The sequence below is a fragment of the Podarcis erhardii genome (assembly GCF_964252035.2).
Source record: "Podarcis erhardii genome assembly, chromosome: 9".
In the NCBI taxonomy this organism is placed as follows: Eukaryota; Metazoa; Chordata; class Lepidosauria; order Squamata; family Lacertidae; genus Podarcis; species Podarcis erhardii.
In genome coordinates, this window is record NC_138512.1 from 52,785,686 (window position 1) to 52,811,269 (window position 25,584).

The 25,584-nt window shown below is 38.8% G+C and overlaps 1 protein-coding gene across 2 annotated transcripts in view; it reads right to left on the minus strand.

The window, feature by feature from the left end:
* The window catches only part of LOC309350139 (bifunctional heparan sulfate N-deacetylase/N-sulfotransferase 3), a 62,719-nt gene extending 37,141 nt beyond the window's left edge, over positions 1-25,578 (minus strand). For both annotated transcript variants that reach the window (XM_081876830.1, XM_081876831.1), the window contains exons 1-3: positions 24,989-25,578; positions 5,316-5,403; positions 1,111-1,265 (exon numbers count right to left, since the gene is read on the minus strand). In XM_081876830.1, coding sequence (XP_081732956.1) covers positions 1,111-1,265; positions 5,316-5,403; positions 24,989-25,546 — 801 coding nt within the window. In that variant the 5' untranslated portion in view covers positions 25,547-25,578. The remainder of the gene's footprint in view (positions 1-1,110; positions 1,266-5,315; positions 5,404-24,988) is intronic.
* Between the last annotated feature and the right edge of the window lie 6 nt (positions 25,579-25,584).

The window sequence follows — 25,584 nt, forward strand, 5'->3', positions numbered from 1 at the left end:
TGTATATAGAGAGAGGATTGCGCTAAAAGAAATAGTTTTTGGGAAACTTATTTAGTTGCTTAAAGCTTGATTGTAAAGGTAAGCAAATAGTTTTTTACTGTAATCTTGTCATTTGTTCATAGGTGGTCTTGTGTGAGACATCGTAAATCCTGACAAATGCCCAGTATCTAGGTACAGCTGGGAATGTACCCTGTCTGAGAACTGCTGCCAGTCAGGGCTCATCCACACTTTGCTTGCCCAGTGCCTAGAAAGCAATGGTCCAAGTGGTTTTCTGCTTGTCCCATGCTTTCTAGGCACAAGTCCATGCAGTTTTCTGTTTGCTCTGCCACTTGCCCTAGGAAAACCTGCTTTTTAACCACTGAATCAGGGCCAATGTCACTCTGCAGAAAACTCAGCCAATGTTTGCTCTGATTCCATGGAAAAGAGTGGGTTTTGTTTGGGGGAAAAGGTGGAACAAGCAGAAATGTGGATGAGCCCTCAGTGTAGACAATTCTAAGATAGGTGGGAAAAGGAGTTGGCCCAGTATAAAGCAGCACCCTATTTAATTTTAGGATGTACCAAAATGGACAGCATTTTCTGACCAAGAGGAGGAGAATGACTAAGAATATGATCTTCAAAGCTGTATCACTGGGGGCTGGCTCAGAGCTTCTTGCATTTAATCTTGCTGGTGATCCTGCTGATGGTCATGGTCATACTTGAGCAAGGAACACATGGTTATTGGCTGGTGGCAATTTCTCTGATCCCAGAGGCTGGAAAATGTACCTTTGAAATCATGAAAGTGACCAGGGCCTATTTCCATCTGAACTAGTTGTGGGACTGTTATTGGTAAAAGTGCAATGACAATTGATTTGAATTTGAGGAGGTGCTGCAAAATAGATGTGCCTGTTCTGTGATTTTATTAGACTTGTCCAGTGGCATCATATAAGCATGACTGAATTCAAATGCGTTTCTTAACAAGCTGAGAACAGCAGCCCAGATAAATTGATCTAAGAGGCATTTCAATACATTCCCTAAATGGAAAACACTAAATTTATGAGATTAGAGGGGGAAATGTGTACTATGAATTAGGAAGCAAAACTGCCAAATCCACAGTATATGAATTAAACTCACTAAGGCAAATTTTTTGTTGAGGATCATCTGTTCTACCAGGGATGATTCATTATGGAAGAGATGAGGCTGCATGTGGCTCCACATATGAGGGAACCACCAAAATTCATCCACAGACCCCAGTAATAGGTCATCGCCTTCGTCTTCCTCTGCAGTTCCTGCAGAAATAAATAGATTCATAGAATAACGTTTCCATTTCATTAAAAAAATGCTTTAACAAATATTTGAGAAAAGCACAATGAACTTTAGAATTAGATTGCAACAAATTCTGGCAGGAAGATCAACCCAGCCTCACAAGCAACCAACAGCCAAACACAGAAGGCAGCTCACACAGAAGGCAATTCATCTGGTCAAGTCACTCAAGGCATGCAGTTGATGAAGTGTCTATGTGGCTAGATACTTACCCAGAAAACCAACCACAAAACTGAGAAAGCACCATTAATTGGGGCGGGGGGGGGGGAGAGAAGAGCAAAAATAAAAATGAGGTGCTTGAAATATGATTTATTCCATGTCTGGAAGAAAAAAACACTTCAAGCACCCTGGTGCAGATTTGGAAAAGAAATGGCATTAAAAACATTGTGGCTGCATATTTACAAAATCATTCACACGAATTTAAGGGATGGGGTGTGGATCTTTCCAGAGGAACTTAAGACTAACATCTAGAAAACTGGCAAAAACCTGGAGGATGGGATTTCATTTTGCTAGGCTAAGCAGAGCTGTGAGCAATCCAGAATCACCACATTTTACATAAGAATGCTACAGAGTTTGAGGCCGGGGACAGGGTGAGACAGTAATGTCCAAGAAGTCAAACTGTGTGCCTGGTGAGCAATTTCCGCTTGTAGCTATACTTGCCAATGTGACTGATTAATAGTGCTGAGGGTCAGGGCAGAAGAATGAGTTGTTGGATCCTATTATATGCGCACAACAGACAAGGTAAGGAGAACTACCTTGCTTGAGTGTTTGAACATAAGGTTTTAATTGGATAAAGAAGGTGATATCAATTTGTGACAGCCCATTTCTGCAACAGCTATTCCACTGGCGGCCACTTTATTCACAGTGTAACAAAGCAGTCAAAACCAATGGGTGTCTTATCCTGGTGAAAGATGTTGTGCCTCCTCACCATCCATAAGACTGAACATAAGCATTGTCTTAGTAACATCTGTGTTTGAACAACATGTTCAAAGGTGTCATTGGTAACTGCTCCACATTTATGGTAAATTTTCCCCCATGAGATTCACCAGTGCTCTAGCCAAGTATTCTGGAAACTTCTTTGTGACATAATAAATCAAGTAGCTCCCTGAACTGGTGAGATGTTACATTAATCTTATTTGGTGCCATTATTAATAATGGTACCAGTTTCTGAGCCTTACAAATGAACAATCTGTTTTGTTTTTGTTTGCTGTGGTTGTTTATTTAAGATCCTGATTTATCTGGTGTGGTATATACAGCCTCATACATACAACTTCTGCCTCTCTATTGATAAAACTTCTTCTTTTCCTACTGGTGCTCTTTGAGTCAGGGAGGAGCAAGTGGTTTTAGAACTGAAACAGCATTTCAGGCAGCTGAAATGATGCCATAGACTGCTTGGGATCATTAGATTTTAGGAGTTCATTAAAACCAATGACTTTTGTCATTGGACAATATGGCCATTTCAGGGGTGAGCCAACGTAAAGAGATCTGTTCTGTGGTAGTTATTTAGATGCACTGCTTTTACATGCCACCAGAGAGATTCAGGTCTTGTGCACACTGCAGCTACAATGCAAATTAACTAATCCTTTCCCTGCTTCTCAGCACAGCAGCCATTTTACAAACTGTTTCTGTTGGTGTGAGTATGGTAAACTGGGGTGCATCTTGACTGGCATTTTTTTGCACCGTCTGACATTCATAGCTGAGTCAATATTTAGCATTTTTGGCACTCTATTTTCCCTTCTGCCCCAGAAGGTGATGCCAATGGGCTGCAACAGAACTTCCTCTTTCTCTTTTGGCCTTTTCATCAACACCACCCAACACCCTCAAAATGGGAGAGTGGGGACCATCTGGAGGTTTGTCCCACGGATCCAATCAGTAAGCCCAAGAGGCTCAGTGGTTTAGACCACAGCACCACCTACCTGCCTTTAATATATATTTCACACCCCCTATTACTGTTTATATTTTTAAATGATTTCTTTCCCCTATGTTTTTAGCTGTTCCTGTTTTAGCTGTAAGCCACCTTGAGTCCCTGTCAGGGAAAAAGGTGGAACAAGAAGGAGGAGGAGGAGGAGGAGCAAATATATTGCAGTGTCAACTGACTGTTACTTTAAAATCATTTCCCATTACAGCTGGAGATGGACAAAATGGACTTTGCAACCTTTAGTAATTCCTTTTGTGCCATGTTTCTAGGCACAGGTCTGGGCTTCAAAACTTCATGTCTCAGCAGGGTTTCCCCCTGGTCCTGGCCCTTTCCCAGGAAAGCCTGTGTTCTACTGCTGAATTGGAGCAAATGGCAATCGGATATTCCAGTTTAGAGTAGAATAACATTCTTCTTGCTGCATGATTACAAAAAGGGAACATGCATCTCAGATAACAGTAACATTATGGATAAATGCATGACATGACACATGAAAGCTGGCAGGAAAAACAATCTGCCTGTTCCTCCAATACCACCTTCTGCCTCAACCTGTGTGTGCAGCAGGGCTGTGGATATCATGATGGCCCCATGACCACAGTAATCCCTGCCAGGATTATTTCACACAAAAAACTAGTGATGGTTAGCCAAAACAGAAAAAGAACAACAAAAGAAAGAACTCAGGGTTGTTGTGAGAATAAAATGAGGCGAAGAAAGTTAGGTTTGCCACCTTGACATCCTTGAAGGAAAGCTGGGATATAAATTTAAATCAAATGTAAAGAGCGGGGGGGGGGGGAATCCAGTATTCAACATCAGCATTGGAAGGGCTGCAGAGTTATCTTATAACAGTTATGACTACAGTTGTACATTGGTTCTTAAATGCCTTGGTACTCAAACAACTTAGAACCCAAACACTGCAAACCCAGAAGTACGTATTCCGGTTTGCAAACTTTTTTCGAAAGCCAAACATGCTCCATTTTGAGTGCCACAGTTCCGTTTTGAGTATTACACTGAGGTCTGTCTGTTTTTGCTATTTATTTTGTGTTTTTATTTTTGCAGTTCTTTTTGTTTTGTTTTTTGTGACTGTGTGGAACCCAGTACAGCTACTGACTGATGGATTGTGTGACTGCAGTACATTGTTTATTGCTTTCATTTTATGGATCAATGGTCTCGTTAGAGAGTAAAATTCATGTTAAACTGCTGTTTTAGAGGTTGTTTTTAAAAGTCTGGAATGGATTAATCCATTTTGCATTACTTTCTATGGGAAAGCACACCTTGGTTTTGGAAGGGACTTCTAGAACGGATTAAGTCTGAGAACCAAGGTACCAATTATTATTACAGTGCAATCCTATGAATGCAGATGTAAATCCAAATGAGTTCTATTGGGACTTAAACCCAAGTGTGTACTAGGATTGCGGCTTAAAGCTGGTTGATGGCATGCGCTGATAAGTAGTTCACAATTTAATGCACTTTACAAATTTGACTGGATTTAACGTGGAATCTCCCAGTCTATCACTACACAGTTGCATCAATCTGCATAACACTTGTGATTCTATTCAGCAAAGTATTACATAATGTCAAGGAAAACAGCTTTTTTCATTTGTGTTGAACTTGCATACCAGGTCAAACTTCAGCATCTTAATTAAGGCCAAGATTTTAAGAGACAGAAAGAAATTCTCAATAGCAGCTGTCCAGAATTTGGCTGGTGAATCCCAAAATGATAGTTGGAGCTCATTAGCTAATTGCAAGAAACTTGTAGATGCATTCTGAGATAGCGGGATTGCTGCAGTACCAGAATGTCAGAGTTATGACATTACAGTGGATAAGACATCAGCCATACAAACTGATACAACACTGAAAATGTTTGGGATTTGAGTGCCAGACTAACTCACTTTGTAAAATTCACAACATAAGGAAGAGTTGATTGGTTTTCTGGTTGTATCCTCCTGAAGGAAGATTTCTTCTTCCCTTAGGCTCTGAGAGTTCTTCACTCTCATTTCATTTCGTTTTATAGCACAAAGCTGCAACACCAAAATCAATTTCAGCTCCATGCACTGCAAAGACACAAAACGATTGAGACCAATTTTGCTGCCCCCCCCCTTACCTGTGTGGTAAAATTTCCCTGAAAATCCCAGGTTGAAAGTGAAATTTGCAATTTGAGCTCTCAGAAGGTTCTGAGTATCAAGCAGAGCCTGAAACAGATATAAATTAAAAATTCATCAGGTACATACATAATCATGTTATTTATGTAGAAGTTGCCCTTTTCTTTCTTCTAACAGGCATACACAGTCATTTCTCTTAGAGCAACAAGAGCAATGTTCTTTTACTCTTGTTGCAGCCCAAACAGCTTGATAATTATACAAAGCCAATTGTAAGAATGTAAGGAGGACCTTTTCTATAAGAAGGATACTATTAGTCATCTGGATCACAGCCTCATATGTTTTGTGTAAAAGGAGAATATTATGCTAAAATATGCACAAAAAGCTTATTCTGCAACTACTTGAATCTAATCTACAGTCTCACTTGGCCATTTTGGAAGCCATTTATTTTAGCTGTCAGCATAAACAGTAGTACATGAATTTAATGCATGCTGAAGTACATGGATTAGTGCAGTTAATCAGGAATGCAAAGGTTGGGGGGCAGATAAACCTTGGCAAAACAGGAATTCAGCAAGTTTATTCAGATTCAGGCCTTCTGAATTTGCAGCAGCTTTTGATATAAAATACATTTGCTGACTCCTTTGTAATCTTGCTCCTAGACAGCAGGTGTTCCCACTAGACTAGACTAGACAGTCCAAAAAACAGTCTTAGCAGCACAATTCTATTCATGTCTACTAGGGAGTAAGTTCAAATGAGTTCAATAAAGCTTACATCCAGGTAAGTGGATATAGGATTGCAAACTAAATCTGCCCAATGTAAAACACATTGAAATAGTCAGTCCTTGAAGTGATAAGTGCATTCAGCTAGGTACTTTTCTTCCAGAAAAAGGTGCAGGTCAAGTCAGATCTAACTGATTAAATGTTCTCTGATTTACAGACACTTCTTGAACTTTCTCCAACAAAATTACTAACTTCCACACCTGATCAGGCTGAAAATGCCAGGATTTTTTTGGGGAGGGGGCAGCTTTGGATAAAGTGTGCCCAAGCCCTCAGTGTAGCCTTCCTGGGCCAGAGTGCCTTTCAAGTGGTATCTCTCCTCAGAGAGCTTTGTTGCTGTTGTTTAGTCATTTAGTCGTATCCGACTCTTCATGACCCCATGGACCAGAGCACGCCAGGCACTCCTGTCTTCCACTGCCTCCCGCAGTTTGATCAAACTCATGCTGGTAGCTTCGAGAACACTGTCCAACCATCTCATTCTCCTTGTGCCCTCTATCTTTCCCAACATCAGGGTCTTTTCCAGGGAGGTGGCCAAAGTATTGGAGCCTCGGCTTCACAATCTGTCCTTCCAGTGAGCACTCAAGGCTGATTTCCTTAAGAATGGATAGGTTTGATCTTCTTGCAGTCCATGGGACTCTCAAGCGTCTCCTCCAACACCATAATTCAAAAGCATCAATGATCAGCCTTCTTTATGGTCCAGCTCTCACTTCCATACATCACTACTGGGAAAACCATAGCTTTAACTATTCGGACCTTTGTTGGCAATGTGATGTCTCTGCTTTTTTGCTTTTTCAGAGAGATTACTGTGTGGTAAAAACAGGAATGAGAAAGGCCACTAACCAGGCCATTTCTTCAAGGGAAATAAATTTTGCCAGCCATGAGGCAGACTAACACAATGGTCTCAGTCATGCAACTCACTGAGACCAAACAGACTATAACAATTACGTCAGATTCTGCCCTGTTTACTGGACTCATGACTGAGCAATAATTTTAACCCTGACTCCCAGTTTGAAGACCCAACGCTCTAGTTGAGACAGTTGTTGGTTAGGCTTCAGCATGGACTTTGCAATTTGCAGTAAACTTTGAAGGTTATGCAGATTTTAAACCACATGATCCTCGCCAAAATCAATAAGGGTCATGATGCTGATAAAACACTGTGTGTCTCTTTGAAAATATAACCCCTGTTTTGTAGTTATTTATTAAATATATGGCAATGCAGTTACATAGGCAATTCCCTTCACAATCTGATTTTTTTTTAGTGGTATCTGGCAAGACTTCTATGTGAACTTTTAAATGCCTGCTGAAAACATTTCTATTCAGGCCTATGCAGGCAATTAAGAGTGCATCCCCACTATCAATGTTTGCTTGTTTTTTTATTTTATTTTTTGCTTTTAACTTGTTTTTAACGTGTTATGATGTTATTGTCTAGTTTTATGCTTTTATATTGTTGTAAACCACTGTGATATATTTTTGTGATACAGTGATATATAAATATTTTTTTTATGAATAGAGACCTTAATTTTCTCTCTCTCCATTGTGCAATGTGCATTGTGCTTTTATACCCCATTTATAATTTTATTTATTTTGATTCATTTATAGAAACATTTGTATACCACTGTGTGATAAAAAACATATCAAAGCAGATTACAGCAATAAAAACATAAAACCATTTCAATAAGAACAAGTTAAAAAGTTAAAACCAGATCTCAATTAACCATTGTGGAAGGATGGATTCTTGTAATTCTATTTCCTTCACTCCTGATTTTTTCTTGTTCTTTAGACTATTATCAAAAGCTCCCATGTGTTGAACTTATTTTGTTGTTATTGCTTGTCTTTCTCTTTGTATATACTGTGTTTTTGTTGCTCAATAAAATATTATTTTTTTAAAAAAAAATGTAACAGAATGGTAAAAGAAACAGACAGAAGCACCAACGTAGAAGGATGCAGCTATCCTGTGAACTATTTTCTAGACAAACAAGCTGAGCTCACATTTGGTTGTCATACCTATTATTATTTTCTGGGTAACTTGACATTTTACTTGTCATTTACGTTCTAAAAGAAAAATGTTAAAACACATGAAAAATATATAGCAACAGATGGCTCGGGCTATGTGTGTATATGTGTGTGTAAATTTCAGAGTGTGTGTGGGTATGCTTTCATGGGGGCAGAGTCTATATTTTCATTTCTAAATGCTATTTTGTATACTAAAGATAAGTTGTTGAAAGGTTTTCTCTACTTTTTATGTTTGCTTTTATAAACAGTTCTTCTGAGTATTTGTATTAATAGAACTATATAAACATATTGGTGCATGCTTCATAGCCTACTCACTGATAAAAATTTATTTAGACATATTCAACTATTGTGCAAGAATTATGTAAGAAAAATAAACCACAACTGATGTAGTATCAGTTAAGGAAAGAGAAATTGACAGATAAGAAGAAAACTGGTTAAAAGCCAGCTTCACATTTTTCAGTAATTTAATGGAGGCTGCAAACAGTTTATAAAACACATAGGTAGGATACTTTTTTTTTACTCTTTTTGGCAGTTTTCAGTCAAATGATACATTATGACAAAGAGGGAAATAACCTGAAAAAAACCTGCAGATTTCAGTAAACCCCTATACATATCAATTCATAAATCAATCCCATTATTTTCAATGAGAGAAACGGGTACAGGATTGCAGCTTTTGTCTAAATGCATTCAGATTTCCATTTAAAACTGAGAGAACAAAAAGTATTGACACTGCCTTTTATTTTATTTTTACACAAGCAGCGAAACATGCTTTTGTAGTTGCTGATCACACAGTGGCCTAAGGGAAACCATTAGTTCAAAATCCTGTTCTCTATTAAGATGATAGGAATTACCAGCAGTTTGGAAAACCTTTGCTGAGTTTTAATGTTTTAAAATGTGATGTACAGTATTTGTATGCTGATTTATGACAAATCACATAATAAAGAAGTTGTATTTAAAGGAGCAAAAGTAATGCATGTTTCTGGAGAAAAGGAAAGGGCTAAGCCAACTGAAGAAAATCCTGAGAAATTTCTGCCAATCATCTGCCAGTCCCCAAGAGCTACTGCTCAGCTCACGTAGAAAAAGAGGTGGATTCTCAAATGAGTGGAAAAAACAGTTAAGCTAGAAATGGTTAAGGATGCTGTCCCACCAATTCCGCTTCTGATTGAGGCCCTCATGGTTGCTTGTCATTAAAATGAAAACAAAACACTGGAAGTGTTGAGGATAGCCTGTGGAACGTCTTGTTTAGCCCTGAATGAGCTTCATGGCACACGTATTCACTGGTACACTTCAGATAAATTAACAACTTGGTTGAACGCATATGGAAATTTTCATCAAGGTACATCTAGTATAGTGAGCCCAAAACAAATTTTGAGAATATTAGATTCAATATTTTTCCAGGATTGAAGGACTTGCCAGTTGTAATTCTTAGGTAAAATTGTCCCCAGGATACAAAAACGATCCATTTCATAAACTGAAACCACATAGTATAATTATATTGTTGCTTGTATCCCAATCTCTAACCTCCATGGGGTCCAGGGTTTACTCAGTGTTTGGTCTCCATGGAATGAAAGTTGTTGGAGACTTTGATGTCATGATGGTTTAATTTAGACATATAAACAACCTGAACATAAGTTGGACAGGCTCACAGCATTAACATTCCAACAGATCTTGCTTACCAATTACATTTCAAGGGTGGTCCCCAAAGCCATAGCTTTGGTTTCAGCACACAGAGTATGTCTACCTTTTGTGTCTCCTTTGCTTCCACCTTAAGCCCAGGCTAAGGCTAGCTCTCTCACTCCTTGTTCTCCTACCACTAGAATGACATGGCATCCAGCCGGGTTAAGGGAGGAAGAGGCTTATCCTCTTCTGAAAGAACATTGCGTGGCGAGTTCCCGCCCCCCACCGGGATAAATAAAGACACAAGACACCATAATTTAAGGTTAAATGGGTGAATTAGGCCACAACTTTATTGAATTCAGGAATGAGAGGCATTGGCTTAGGCATTGGTCCTATCGACTATCCGGCTCCAGCCCATTTGCTGGAGACACGGGAAGGGTTAACACCATAGAGGGGAAGTCTCCTGCTGAGGCACGTCAACTAGGAGCTCCCCCGGGTCACCGCTCGGGGGCGTGCCTTTGGCCCACACCTCCATAGGCTTTGGACAGGGCCACGCCTCCAGAGTCCTTTATCGGACCACCCTTCGTTCATTGGGGGGAGGTGATGCCGTTCCTCCCCCCCCCACACATCCTCTTAACCCCTTCTTACCAATGCCTAACCGCCAATGCCGAGGAGTTGTGATGAGTTGCTACGAGGTAGGCGAAAAACCAAATGGCTGTAAATTGCCAATTGGGAAAAATTCCTACCATGCCCCTTGCGGCGACAGACCAAAGTCCATAGCAAAGTCAGAGACCTACCTAAAGCCTACCCAAAGGGAGGGAGGGTGGGAAAACGTGAGGGCTAGCCGGCGAAAAGAGGGCGAGCCCCCTCTGCGCCGACCCTAAATAGGGCAGGCCATGCTCCCCCCCAGCCAGCCGATTGGCTGGCTGGGGGGGAGACGCGGCTGGAATTCCACTACTCTCTCGGGGGCTGAAACCAGCCCCCGCTCATGTGGGGGTGGGCATGATGCCCGCAACCCCACCTCCTGGGCAGGCCGGAAGTGGCTTTATCATCTAATTGTCTCTAGGGCAACATGGCTCAGTATTTAGTAATGCAGATGTGGGTGATTACAGGCCCAGCTAGGGCCATTGTTTTAACAAAGAGATTAGATTGACCAGTTTAGTAGGTTCTACAACCTTGCAGATACAGAATCTGTCTTTGCTGGGACCTATAGGCACCATTCAAACAAAATCTCAATCCTATAACAATACTTTTTATTCACTAAGTGTCCAAACCTTCAAACTGTGCAGTCAACTTATAAAATTTATGGTCCTCTACAGAAATCTACCAGCAACAACTTTTAAATAAATGACAGCAAACAACAAAATCCTGAGTGTGCTATCTTCTTAAGAAATGGTTTGTGGAAATATTTCAAGCTACTGTACCTAATGTTCCTAACAGCTCCTAATTAAACATTTACTCACTTTAAAAATTCCTTTATGGCTTCCCAGAGAGATACGAAACAGGTTACAGGAGTGTTTTCATTGTCAGACAAAACTGTACAAACAGTGATTATATTTTTCCTCTATTAATTCTCTTAATCTGTATTTAATTTAGATACTTACTGGAAACTGTCCATTTTAAAGCCATCTGCTGCAACACAATCATATCCCTGTTTACTTAAAAGCAAGTAAAATGATTTCAGTAGGCACTACATGCAAGCACGTTTAGTGTTGCAGACTTCATGTTCATTTTTAAATGCTTGTTAAAGCTCTTTAGAACTAGCTTTTATATGCATTTTAACTGCTTTTTAAATGACTTTTTATTTTCCAACAATGGATTAACTGCTTCCAGATAAACTGTTACAAATGTTTTAACAGCTGTTTGCCAGCATAAGTAGCCTAAGACACTAGGCTCATTTGCACCTACCACTTTAAATGGATCACTTCTAAGACCTGGTTCACACATGGAGCAATCCACATGGGGTGGCAGCTCATAATACAAGCACAATAGCAGAGTTTTATATGGGAAATAATTTGTTTTAATGTCACAGGATTTGGGCAAATTTTAACCATTTTTACTTCACCTATGTTCATGAAGTTAACATTTGTTTCAATTGCACATCATTACGGACACATAGCTTGTCATATGATGCTATCACTACCATGGTTGCATTCTTGACAGCCAACCTAAGCCATTTATCTCTGCCTATTCCTCCCCTCCCCACATGGAATACGTATGAGGATGTTGGGCTGGTTCCAGACACATTAAGAGCAGTATATCCACTGAAATCAATGGGAGTTAAGTTAGTAATGACTAACTTAAATCCCAATGATTTTAATGTGCCTACTCTAACCATGGCTAAATCTAAATCCAAACTGGTAACTTTAAATTTCCCTAGGAACTAGGCTACTAAAAGGAGGTAGGGCTTTGGCATTAAATAACCACCAAGGCTGATTTTTTAAAATAGTTAGGTATGATCATGAGATTTCATTCAAATGTTACCTTTGTGACATGGCTGCTATCTCCTCAATGTTTGAAGTTCTACATTACATGGGTACCGTACTTCTAATGTTAATGGTCTCAGTGGATGCTGATATAATTAGTACCCATGGGACCTCAGTGACAAATACAAAGCTGCAAATATTGTTTGGACTGACAACTAGTACATGCCTAGGACTAGAGCTTTTTATTTGAAAGTACTCAATGGAACTGAGTATTGTCAGCCATGACAGCCATTATGTACTGGCACCCATGGCTCTTCTATCAAGATATGAGAACTAGACCTCATTTAAAAAAACAACCCAAAAAGGCTCTGCTTAGAGCCATTTATTAACAGGCTTTAAGAAAAGGGCCTCCTACACTCTGCATCATTAACCAGCAGACCAGGTATGGAACACTGTTCTGTTGGTCTAACTGTAGACTGCTTAATGCAGAGGCTACACCAGAAGATGTCACTGTTGTTAGAGATCCAGATTGAACCTGCCTTAGCTCTTCCTTATGTTTCTGTCTTTCATCTGGATTTCCTTCCACTTGCCTTAATTTTTTTATCTGGTTTTCAGGGCCCATTCCGACAAGGTAATGGTTTCATCAGAAACTGAAGACCTTTGCCAGCTGGCTAAATTTCCTAGCTCTGGCACTAAGCTTGGCCCTTGTGAACAAAGAAACTTGAACACAACTATTCCACAAACATTTAGGGCTTTGATGTGCTGGCTCAGTTGCTTAGAGGGTGCTGATAATGTCAAGGTTGTGGGTTCAATCCCTGTATGAGCCAGCTGCATATTCCTGCATTGTAGGGGGTTGGGCTAGAGCCCCCTCCAAATCTACAATTCTATGATTCTTTGAATCCAATCACTCAAAGTTTAAAGCATGGTAAATCAACACACCAGCACAGAACTTAAAATACTATAGCATGGCTTACAGATTTTTGTTTGCATTATTTCCAAAGGATGTTGCAGAGAAAACTAGAGTCTCAGAACTGATATTTTATGACCTGCTGTCCAAACCATAAAACATTTCAAGCAGTCAAAATTTCAATTGCTTTTTATAGCACAGAGATATCATTAGAAAAACAAACAACAGCGGCTACAGCAGGAAAAAGCCCATCACTTGCTACTTGAGAAACTCAGGTTTATATTCTCAGGTGCAACAATGTATAATTTAGACAGCTTAAAAAGAATATCACCACACACTGCATAATTGAAAACCTGGCTACACTCTAATAAAAAAGTTTTTGGTCTTGGTTTTCCTTTCCCACAAATAATATAGGAACTAGCATTCCTTGTTACTTTCTTATATCAAACAAACACACCCACACTCACACCCACACAGACCCTGTAATGCACAGTACTGTATTGGGCTACATAACCCTGAAAACCATGCAAACCCACTCTCCATAGTGTGGGAAAGAGGTAACCAAAGAGTAGGGCATATCAGTTTCATTTTTCCAACACGGACAAGCAGCAGCAGTGATAAATCTTCACAAGTGGTTCATTATAAAGTGCTTTCCTGTGAGCTGATGTCACATAATGGCTAGTGTGAAGGATGGGCAAGCTAAGAAATAGGAAGGACCCGGGTATGAGCTTTGCCTCCAATATTAAATCACCAGGTAGCAAGACTCTCTTAGGAAAATTCCCACCCATCACCACTGACAAAGTGGGAGCTATTGGGCTGTCTGTATCAACATGCACCTTGTGCATAGTCTGGTTTATTAAGCCAAGTTTCTTTGCTCACTGTTACAAATGAGTACAGCCAATTTATGTGAAGTTCTGATGAAAAAATATGAAAAGACAACTATCAGTACTTATCAATGAAATTCTGAAGAATGACTCTAGCTCAGTAGTAGAGTGCATATTTTGCATGGAAAAGATCCCAGGTTCATTCTCTCACATCTCCTATTTTAGATTCAGGTAGGTAGCCATGTTGCTCTGACACAGTCAAAATAAATAAAAATAAAAAAATTGTCTAGTAGCACCTTAGAGACCAACTAAATTGGTTCTGGGTATAAGCTTTCGTGTGTATGGACACGAAAGCTTATACCCAGAACCAACTTAGTTGGTCTCTAAAATGCTAATGGACAATTTTTTTAAAAAAAGTATTTATCTCCTAATTTGTTATCCTAAGAAGCTTGCTAGGGATATGGGTGGCACTGTGGGTTAAACCACAGATCCTAGGACTTGCCGATCAAAAAGTCGGCTGTTTGAATCCCCGCAACAGGGTGAGCTCCCGTTGCTTGGTCCCTGCTCCTGCCAACCTAGCAGTTTGAAAGCACGTCAAAGTGCAAGTAGATAAATAGGTACCACTCTGGCGGGAAGGTAAACGGCGTTTCCATGCACTGCTCTGGTTCGCCAGAAGTGGCTTAGTCATGCTGGCCACATGACCCGGAAGCTGTACGCTGGCTCCCTCAGCCAGTAAAGCGATATGAGCACCACAACCCCAGAGTCGGTCACGACTGGACCTAATGGTCGGGGGTCCCTTTACCTTTTTAAGAAGCTTGCTACTCACAAACAAGTAATGCATTCCAAATTCCATATAAATTTCAATACATTTGTAGCCATTTTTAGAACTGCACATGCTCTAGATAAAATAAATGATAAGAAAGAAGTTTTGTGCAGACTTTAAAATAGAATGTGGAGGTAGGAAAGTTGCTATTTGCTTATTTTTGTTTTGTTTCCTTATTAGAAACAGGACATATTAATACACCAAAACATGATGTTTTACATGTACATTAGATATAAATGAAGCTACTCTGTAACTTACACCAGCTTTGTAAATGGACACAGGAGATAGGCAAGGGAAAATGGAATTTTTTTTTTGTTATGAATTGGAATTATTTAAAACAGTTAATAATAGTAAAAAAGAAAAGGAAAAAAAGGACTGCTTCTGTCAGTCAGAGGAGACAACACTGGCCTAACTCCTTAAAAGGCATCTTCATAAGGCTTTAGCTCTATGCAAGGCTTGCAAAAAGAAAAGAAAAATGTGATAGGGAGAATATTCTGCAGGAAAATACGGATAATACCTTGGTCAGCTGCAGTGACTAAAACCAAACGAAGACTGAATTGCTACAGTGCAATGTTAGTGTCTCATGAGTCAGCACCTCAAAAAGTCATATCATGCTACCTCACACCTCAGGCTATCAATCTATCCAGTCTAGCAGTGTATAGTTTGATTGACAGAAACTCTCCAACAACTCAGAAAGGACCCCCCAACCCCCCCCCCCAGACCTGTTATTCAAGATTCTCTTAACTGGAAGTGTCAGGGATTGAACCTTCCTGCTAAACTGAAAGCTGTGATCTTAATCCCAATAACGACAAAAAAAGAGCTATATGGAAGCCTTAGCTAAAATCTATGTCGTTTTGCACAACCACCACCTCTGAAGCTCAGCTACTGTTCTATAGCATACCTGCATTAGAATTCTGATAGCTGTATGCCTTTCTACACCTGACCATTATTTAACATCCGACCTGCTCCAAATGATCAGCAGGTATGGGTTGGCCCATTGTATGTGCACAGCAGCAGTATGTACAAGAATAACATTTATAGGACAGTATATGGGTCTTTTATGCAATATACGCAACCATATTTGAGGGTAGGTATATATTTTCAGAGGCCAGTGTGGGGCTGTCACCATGTTTAGATCAGCCCTTGATATTGAAACTCCTGAACCTTTTTTGAGAACATTATATGGAAAGGGAGCTCGTATACAAATGCTGTTTTGTGCTATACATTTGGTTTCAAGTTGGAGGCAATTCTTTTATCTCCAAAGAAAGAGAAGAAAACAAAGATGGTGGGAAAGAGAAAAACAAAACAAAGTAGTAGCAGCAGGAACAATCCTTTTGAAGTGTTCAGCAATAGACATTTTATTTGAAACCCTCCAAGGGCTTGGGCACACGGTGGCAACCCTATTACCCCCCTTTATTTTGAATTGATTTTTTAACCGTGATCTTCAAGAATCAGTCACATAGTGTTAATTAATTTTTTTACAGGTGACATATAGAGGTGGAATAACATTTTCTACTAATCTATTTAGAAAAGGTGGCCAAATCAGCCACATCAACTTTCACATTGTTCTTTATTATCTTTGTAGATAGCGAAAAGAAAGCCAAAGTTGGTTTTTTACAGCTCCATTATATTCATCTTTCATTTTAATTCCCAGGAGACCAGCCCTACCATTTAACAAACCTGAGATGATACCAGCTAAGGGCACTTCTAGATGTCCTGGTTATTGAGCATTCATTCTGATTGCTCAATTGCAAGGAGGTTAGACATTGTTGTGTCAAAGCAAGAGTTACCGCACACTTTCCAAAGCATTCTCCAATCACATTCTTAACACAAAAGTCTCATTTTGACGTGACTGGGTTTGTTGCTCAAGACCTCCTAATCAACTATAATTGCACAACCTGAAATTGCTGGTATGTGATTGAATCCCACCAGAAATTAGAGACAGTCTGGAACCACCTTAGGAGCACTTTCAGCATTTGACAAAAGACATATGCACGCATTTACTAGGCAAACATGAAAGATTTCCAGTTTCCTTCACTCCATTCCTGAATTATTACAGTCAATAGCTAGACTGAAAACCAAGTTGTAGAAGCAAATAAATGAAGCATTAAAACCCAGCAGGTCACTTGGCTAAAACCGAGTCTTCACCATTATCTAAAAAGCATATTTGTTACTGACCCAACTAGGAATGTTCTCTTAAAGCTTCCCATTCTTTTGGGGTTGTATGTAATATGGAAGAGTCTAGAATGCTGATTATGGTTGCAATTTTATACACACTTACCTGGGAGTGTCCCATAGGATATAATAGGACTTCTGTGCAAACATGTACAGGATTGCACTGCAAAACAGCCCATTTAGGACTCATTTGTAGAGATGCAGCATTCTAGGATGCAGGCAGGGAGGTATTACAGAAATAACCCCAGAGGAATCTTGCCACCCCATCGGCATTTAATTTAGGGAGAAAAGATGGTGTCTGACAAGGTTGCTGGATTTGATATCAGGCTCAGAAATCATTATATTTCCCAACTTTTAGAAACAAGGTGTCTAGTCTTGAAGGAGTGCCACCTATCACTATGCTGGACACATTTTGAGTGAGGAACATGAGATGAATTGTTTGCACTACTCCTGCATTTTAGTTTGAGTAACAGCTTGCCAAGTGAGGTTTCGTGCAGTGTTTTGGAATTAGGTGTGTGATTTAGAACTCTAGAAATTACAGGACCACTCAGTTTTCTGGCCAGTTCTCTGGTCCAAACCCATCAACAGCAAATAGAGCTGGAGAAAAAAATCAATGCACAGACTGCCTAATCTTTAGAAACCTAGAAAAAACTATTTTGTAGCAGCACCACAAATATATATATAGAGAGAGAGAGAGAGAGAGGAAATGGGAAGAGGAGAAGCAAAATATATTCTGATAGTTAAGAGACTGAGCTATGAATCAGAAAGTCCATAGTTAGAATGGTCTAATTATTAGCATGTCACACTAAGATGGTATAGCACAAACATATGAGTGTGGAAGCTCTGGGAAAGGAGACTGAAGCCACTTCACTTCTCACCAATCATTTTGCTGTTGCACCTTACTGAGCTCACCCATGATTTGGGTTAGTGTGTCATCCACACCACAATGTTTAGGCCATAAAGGTTTGTCCTGTGGTTACAGTTCATGGTTAGTTTGGTATGACAGGAAAATGACTAGGGAGGAGCAAAAGCAGTCACACGGCCTCTACAGGAGCCTGCAAGTTCCTGCTAAGCCATGGTTAAATAGACATTTCATTGAAATTTGTTTAAAAAGTCTACAATGGAACAACTTTGTGATTACAAAACACTGCAAGCAAAGATAGATATATTCTTTTAAAAAAGAAAGACATGCTCCCATAAACTGATGGAAATCTAATAAATATATATGAACATGAAAGTAAGTTTCCAATGAACCATGTGCACTGAATTGAACATGATTTAAATTGTATTAGAACTGCATAGGCAGTCATTTTCTGCTGGGGTCCTTACTGCTACGTGTTTATCACCGAAAACCATGTGCCCAAAAAGTCAGCAAAAAGGAACTGCAACTTCATATTAGAATAAGGAAGGATGTGAACTAAAATGATACCTACTCCTTGTCTTTGTTTGCCCTGGCAACATGATTACTAGAGCTACTATGCTCATTCACATGAGCGTCCACATATACTGGAGTGTAGAATCAATGGCCCTCCAGATGTTGCTGCACTACAACTTATATCCCCTGAGGTACACCATTGCATGCCAGCAAATGACCTTCCATAGTTTGTCTTGCCCAGTGGTCGTCACTATGCAATACATCTCAGACATTAAAAACGTATAATGAAGGCAGTAGGGTAGCATATCAATTTCCTTGAATGCTCCACCTCTTATCTTAGAATTGCTGTATGTAGACAAATTTCAGAATTAAAGCATGAAGCTGCAAAAAGTGAACTCCTTAATGACTTTGATTATGCCCCTTAGGGCTCAAGTAAGAGTTATGAGTGCTTCTTGCAGTACATGAAGAATATTCCACCTCATGTTAAGTTGTATGTTGTATTCACAGAGATTAAAGACAGAAAACCATCCATTCTTTTCATATCTGATTCCTTTTTTTTTTACTCATTAGGCATGACACAAGGCATTTCCTTGATCTATCAACTCAAATATCCTGTTTTAATTACCGTGTTATTTTTAAGCAGAATTGTTTTATTGCATATTTTAGTTATTTACTTTTACATTTTAATCTTTTAATGGGACTGCTTTACTGTTTCCAAACAAACATTCCAAACATTTATATACTGATTTTCCAATTCAGGCAACCTGTACAATACTACTACAACGAAAACATCAACTATTAGGGCAGAGGTTAAACTAGGTGGCTGGACTAGAATGGGACATTTTAACTGTAGATTTTTAAAATTTTAAAGCTTATGTAATTGGTTTTTATACTTGCAAGCCACTTAGAAACCAACTTTGGAATTAAGTGATGTATATGTATGTTATATATATAAGAACTTTTGATAATCTGTCTTATAAAGACTAGACATTCTTACTTTGGTTCTATGCTGCAATATGATATTTAAGCACCAGAGCACTTCAGATTGTCACAGCTAAAATAAGCCATTTCATAGACTTTGGCAAAACAGGACAAAGCACATTTTCATTGTATTATGTTTCATGTATGGTTTTTCTATCTGTAAATTTCAGAATAAATTACTAGTTTTAGGAAACATGTGGATGCTACTGGGAGTAATTTTGCAAGCCTTATTGAACTGCATTTTGTTCAAATCTGCTATGAGTTTTAAGCAAGCATAAATCTCCAAATTCACTTTGAAATGATGCTTTAGGTGAAAAATGGTGAAAATACTTAACTTTGATTCTGAAAGTATGTGTTTGCTCTTTTCTTGATGCTGCATGCTTTCCATTTTATTCATGGTTACATTTTTTCTGTAATTTTGTTATGGCCCATGGCTAATACAAATAAGATTTTTAGTTCTGATATTTCAGATGTGTGCTTCATGCCATCAAATCTGTCACTAGTGCCTAAGATCACTAAGTGAAATTCACTTATTTATTTTTCTTTATTTAAAACAACAACAACACTATTTACTTTGACAGCTTTAAGAACTGGAATTATATTATCCATCCAAGCTCCCTAATTTGAAAGCCATGAACAAAAGGAAATATATATCATATTGTTCTGCAAATCAGTTTCCAGTGTGAAAATTCTGAGAAAACTACCTGGATGATTCTCCAGCAGTGTCTGTACCTTACATACTACTCCATCAGTGATGCATTCAGTAAGCTTTTGGCATCTACCACTGTTGCCTATTACAACCAATGCTCATTGGTAAAAGACCCTACTCTGCCATTTCACCCCTTGCCTGTGTTCTTAAGTTCGCTGTTACGAAAGCTCCTACTACACTCTCATTATACTCATCCGTCAGGATGACACCCCCCCATCAGATGTATTTATTATTTATTTTATTATTTATTACATTTCTATACCGCCCTTCACCCGAGGATCACAGGGCGGGTTGTATCCCCCATCCCCGCATATGCTCTTTTGGCACTGGCTTCTTCTTTTTCAGCAGCAAGTTAAGCTCATGAGTGGTACTGGAAACACCTTGGACCAAAGGTGGATCTATACACGGGGGGGGGGGAGCTATAAATAATTCATAAATTAAAGAAATTTAAAGGGGAAAAAAACCCTATGTAAAATTGCATAGAAAAGTTTTGTGCTCTACAACACCATCTAGTGTTGCATGTTTATAAAGCATTCAAAACACTTTCTTGACTAATGTAGCTGAGTCCCAAGTCACCAGAATGTAACACCTCCCCTCCCACCCTGACTGCTAGCTCCCTACAATATTCATACAATGCCCCTGTGCTGTGCTATGATGTGAAGAACTCTCAGCTTGCATTAATGTGGAGGCAAACATCCTCCATAGTGGTATCTACCTTATGAAACTATCTTCCCATACCCTGAATGCAGCTGGCACCAACAGCAGTGTGCTTCCATTGCATTCATCCATTGTGTATTTGTGCCCAGATCCAGGCAGTACCCGACTGTTGATGCTAGGTTTTTTTTTTGTTTTTTGTTTTACTTTAGTTCTATACTATACTGATGTGTTTTATTGTGACTGCATTAGATTATTGTAGCCAACCACTTTAGAATTTTTTTCCCAAAAATGAAATGCTATCTAGAAATGCTTTTAGCTAAATAAAATATCATTAGTTGATGAAATCCACATGAGGCAGAAGATTTTGGGGTGCATTAAATGGCAGCTTTTTTCTTCAATTATTTATAGTTTTAATATATTGAGTAATCTCTGACTGGAAACAACTAGAGGTGCATGCATGTTTATATGGGAACTGTGCCAAGAATTAGTGTGGCCTTGGTACACAGGTCTGTTGTTGTTGAATCTCAACATAGAAAGCTCATTGGATAAATCTGCCCTCGTCTATTACCCCCTTTCCCTTCCACCTTCCAAGATGCACCTGCATTAATTTGCCAGCCTGAAATGAGCAGCGCACAGGTACGGAACATGTGCAACCTCCTTGTTCAGCACCTTATTTCCAGTTGAGACATACGATGCGTTGAGTAGAATAGCACAATCCAATATGATAGTATTCACACAAAAATATGCCTTTCGATAACAGATTTTCAACTGATTTACATTATCTTTACCTCATTCGCTCATTGTGTCATTGTGCTGCTGAGGACAACTCCTTCCATATCAATAGTAATGAAGATGCATTGCATCGGACACTGCTAACAACATATTTAATGGAATGCATTAAAACAAAATAAAAAAATTCCTTCCAGTAGCACCTTAAAGACCAACTGAGTTAGTTCTAGGTATGAGCTTTCGTGTGCATGCACACTTCTTCAGATACACAGTGCATGCACACGAAAGCTCATACCTAGAACTAACTCAGTTGGTCTTTAAGGTGCTACTGGAAGGAATTTTTTTATTTTGTTTTGACCATGGCAGACCAACACGGCTACCTATCTGTAACTGGAATGCATTAACTTTGAATAGATTACAGTTTAATGAGATATTTTCTCCAGATTCTGTGTAACATAACAGCTATTTAAAGAGCTGTTTCTATTGCAGTTTTAGAATTCATCTCCATCCTGGAATTTAAGGCTTTTAAAATAAATAAATTAAAAGACAGTGATAATAAGTTTTCTTTAAAGAGAATATGCTGTTGCACACCTTTAAGTTTTCCCCGAGCATCTGAAGAGAGAAGTTGCTTTTCCTGTGCCTACTACTACTTTTTAAAGTTCATCACTTTATTGAATTATTCATATCATAAACAAATGTTTACACACTAGGGCAATTCCCATACATCATGCTATACAACCATGTGAAAGCAACAGGTTTTCAAATGTTTTGGACTTTCATACCCAGGATTTGCAGAAAATGAAAGATTTGCCATTGGCATTAAATAGAATGGATTAAGAGCATGCATCTTTAACTGTGTTTAAGAAATGAATGTTACAGCTACATAATATACAGCTTTGACCATTTTTTGTTTTTCTTATATGTGTCTATCAAACTGCTTAAATACCCCTAACCTTTGAATTGCTAATTCAAAATGGTATTTTACAAAGCAATGTATTTAATTGTTGTTTTACAGTAAATTTAATGTCAGTTCAATTGAGTCTGTGATTACTAACCAAAAGGGTATCCAGAGTTAAAATGTTGCTCTCTCACACACTTTCTCCTTTGTATCTTACATTATCAACTATTTAATGCACTTTCTGGTATTCTGAGCACACAAAGCCAAAGTAATAAATTGCTGATAGATTCTTGGACCATGTTGTTTGGGTTTTACAGGGTATTCTCTGGCCATCTGTTTTACCACCCAACTTCTCTTAATAAGGAAGAGGAAAAAGCTGAAGAGTAGAAAAATAGCTTTCTTCAAAGGTTACACCTCTGCACACAAATGAATACTTCATTTGGAATACAACGTAAGACATACAGAAATTAAACTCCATAAAATCCTATGATATCAATATATAGAAGACATTTCATATTATTATTATTATTATTATTATTATTATTATTATTATTATTATTATTTGTGTGTATATTTAGGATTGCAGTAATTAATCTACATGAACACAATTTGAATTACTAAACCAATTACATAACCATAACCATAATAATACTAATAATAATTTATTATTTATACCCCACCCATCTGGCTAGGTTTCCAAATGAATTTGCTGAAGGTGTTTACAGTGAGATTCCATGCTGGATGTAGCTGGTACATTATCCAGAAGTCTCCCCCTTTCTAGCCAGGGACTGAGGTATTTGTTTATTCTAATAGAGTCTTCAGAGGATGATACAACTTATATTTGGTCTAGGTAATCCTTTTATCAAGCATAGAACTTACATAACTACATAATGATTAACTCACTAACAAAGATGTTCCCAGAGACTGGATAGTTTGCATTATTGGGAATAATTCAGGGGCAGAGATACCACTAAATATGATTGGATTCCAGTATATACCCAATAAGATATTATGGTGAATTTTCCTGTAGAATGGCTGCAAACTCCCACCTGGCACTGAAAAGGGCTTACTGGCATTCATCTAGGACATGGGTCATGATGTTCTGTAACTAGTAACTCATTAAAAGAAGAGAACATAATGCACATGTTCTGTTTGTTTATTTTGCAAGAGCTGGTTCTGTCCACAGATCTCTTTGGGGTCAAACTGCCCTATGCAGAGTTTTGCTGTCTTCAAAACATTAAGTTCTGTACACAAATAAAGTAGATGGCATAACTGAAGGAGAGAAGCAACATTGCTCCTGGAGAATATAGTCATGGAAACAGAACTCAGGATGTGATTACTGAGACACAAGGAGGCCTGATTCTCAGAAGCTTAATGCTCTGTGGCTGCTGTAACCATAAGGGCATCCATTTATTTCCTCCCATATAAACAAACACGCTCCTTTCTGAGCATGTTTTAGCAGCATTTCTGTTACAGTGGTACCTCGGGTTAAGTACTTAATTCGTTCCGGAGGTCCGTTCTTAACGTGAAACTGTTCTTAACCTGAAGACCACTTTAACTAATGGGGCCTCCTGCTGCTGCCGCATCGCCGAAGCACAATTTCTGTTCTCATCCTTAAGCAAAGTTCTTAACCTGCACTATTTCTGGGTTAGCAGAGTCTGTAACCTGAAGCGTATGTAACCCGAGGTACCACTGAACAGTGTTCAGTTAAAAAGCAATGAGTTTGTCACTAAATAATTTGTCTCCGTTCTTCAAAAATGTGGAAACTGCACTGCATTTTACCTTTGCTGCAAATAAAAACCAGTGCTGCAGTAACTACCGTATTACTGCAGAGCATTTGAAAGAGAATGGGAAATGGTCAAGATAAAAAGGCAAAATTGCACCTATATAACAGCATGACGTGTGGGTTATCTAGTAATAGTTTAACAAACTTTCCTCGGTAGGGAATCCTTGACTGCAAACCACACCTTTCTTTGAAATAATGAGCAGGGCAAAGAGAAGAGCTCAGGAATATTTTGCCCCAGGCTATCTTATGGTTGAAATCAGTAACTAAGCTTGAGTTTTACCCAAACTTACATGGAAGCAAGCCTCATGCAAATCAATGAGACAAACTTCTTCATAGGCATGGCACTGGGTTGCATTGCAGACACTTTCAGGCTCACTTCATCAAATGATACTCTGGCACCCAACCTGAGCTAAAATACTGCTTACACAGTCTATTTTCATGAGCAATGCAACATGCAAAATATAAAACAATGCAGATTCACAGCTCTGCTTAAGCTCTCAGAACCTGAGATTCTTCTTTTCAGTCATATCACTTGCATTAATTGTCCACAACAACAGCAATAAATAAACAAATTCAAGATTGCTAACATCTTGTCAAAAGAAACTATGGCCAATGCAAGTTATCAAAACAAATAAACAGCAAGATTAGTCAGTCTCAAAGACCCTTTATTAACTATTAAATTGAATCGGATGCTAGTAATAGTCCAATCCACCCCAAAGTCGAAGTGCTTGATTTAAGCCATTTTAGTTCAGTGGAATGAAACCCATCTTGTAAATAAGTATTTCACCTGGTTTCTAGATTGGGCTGTCTAAGACAGCCATCCTGCTTGATTGCATACATGTGGTACAAGGGAGATAAAGCTAAAAGAGAGAGAGAGAGAGCACTCCAAAATAAAATTAGTTCAATTTAAAAATCTCACTTTGCACCCAAAGTTTGAGTAATATCACTGTAGCATAGAAGGCCCCTTTTTTGCACACTTTACCTGAACATCATTGGCCTTCATCCTTGTTCCTTCCTTTCCAACAAAGATGTCATCGATGTCAACAAGAATGTATCTATCCAAAGACAACGTAAGCCTCTTGCCAGTCAAGAATGAAATAGCATCTATAAATATGAGCTTGTGCAGCCAAAAGTTCAAATTGTTGCCAAAAAGAACACGTTGAATCCCATCATGAAGACCCAAGTCATGAACAACAGTTGCATGGAAAGAACTTTTAATTACAGGAGGTGGGAGGTTTTCAGGTGTTTTTACTTTTGCAAATATAACAGGTTGGTAGGCTGAATGATTTATGTGGAAAACTGTCCAGTCATTTCCTGGCAAAGGACCTTTATCAAACTTAGATGATTTAGTCATATGGAGCAGAGAAGAATAAGGGTTGATGCAACAGTCCTTAACACCCACATTACCATGAATGTGAAAAGGAAAACCTTTTAACTGAGAAGTTTGTAGAGAGTTCTCACTGCTCTTATGGAATCCGATCATTCCAACACCATATTCTCCACAGTATTTGTCTAGAAGGCCTCGATTCCAGGAATCCATATTCACATACTTAAAGATATTCTCAAATATTATGAGAA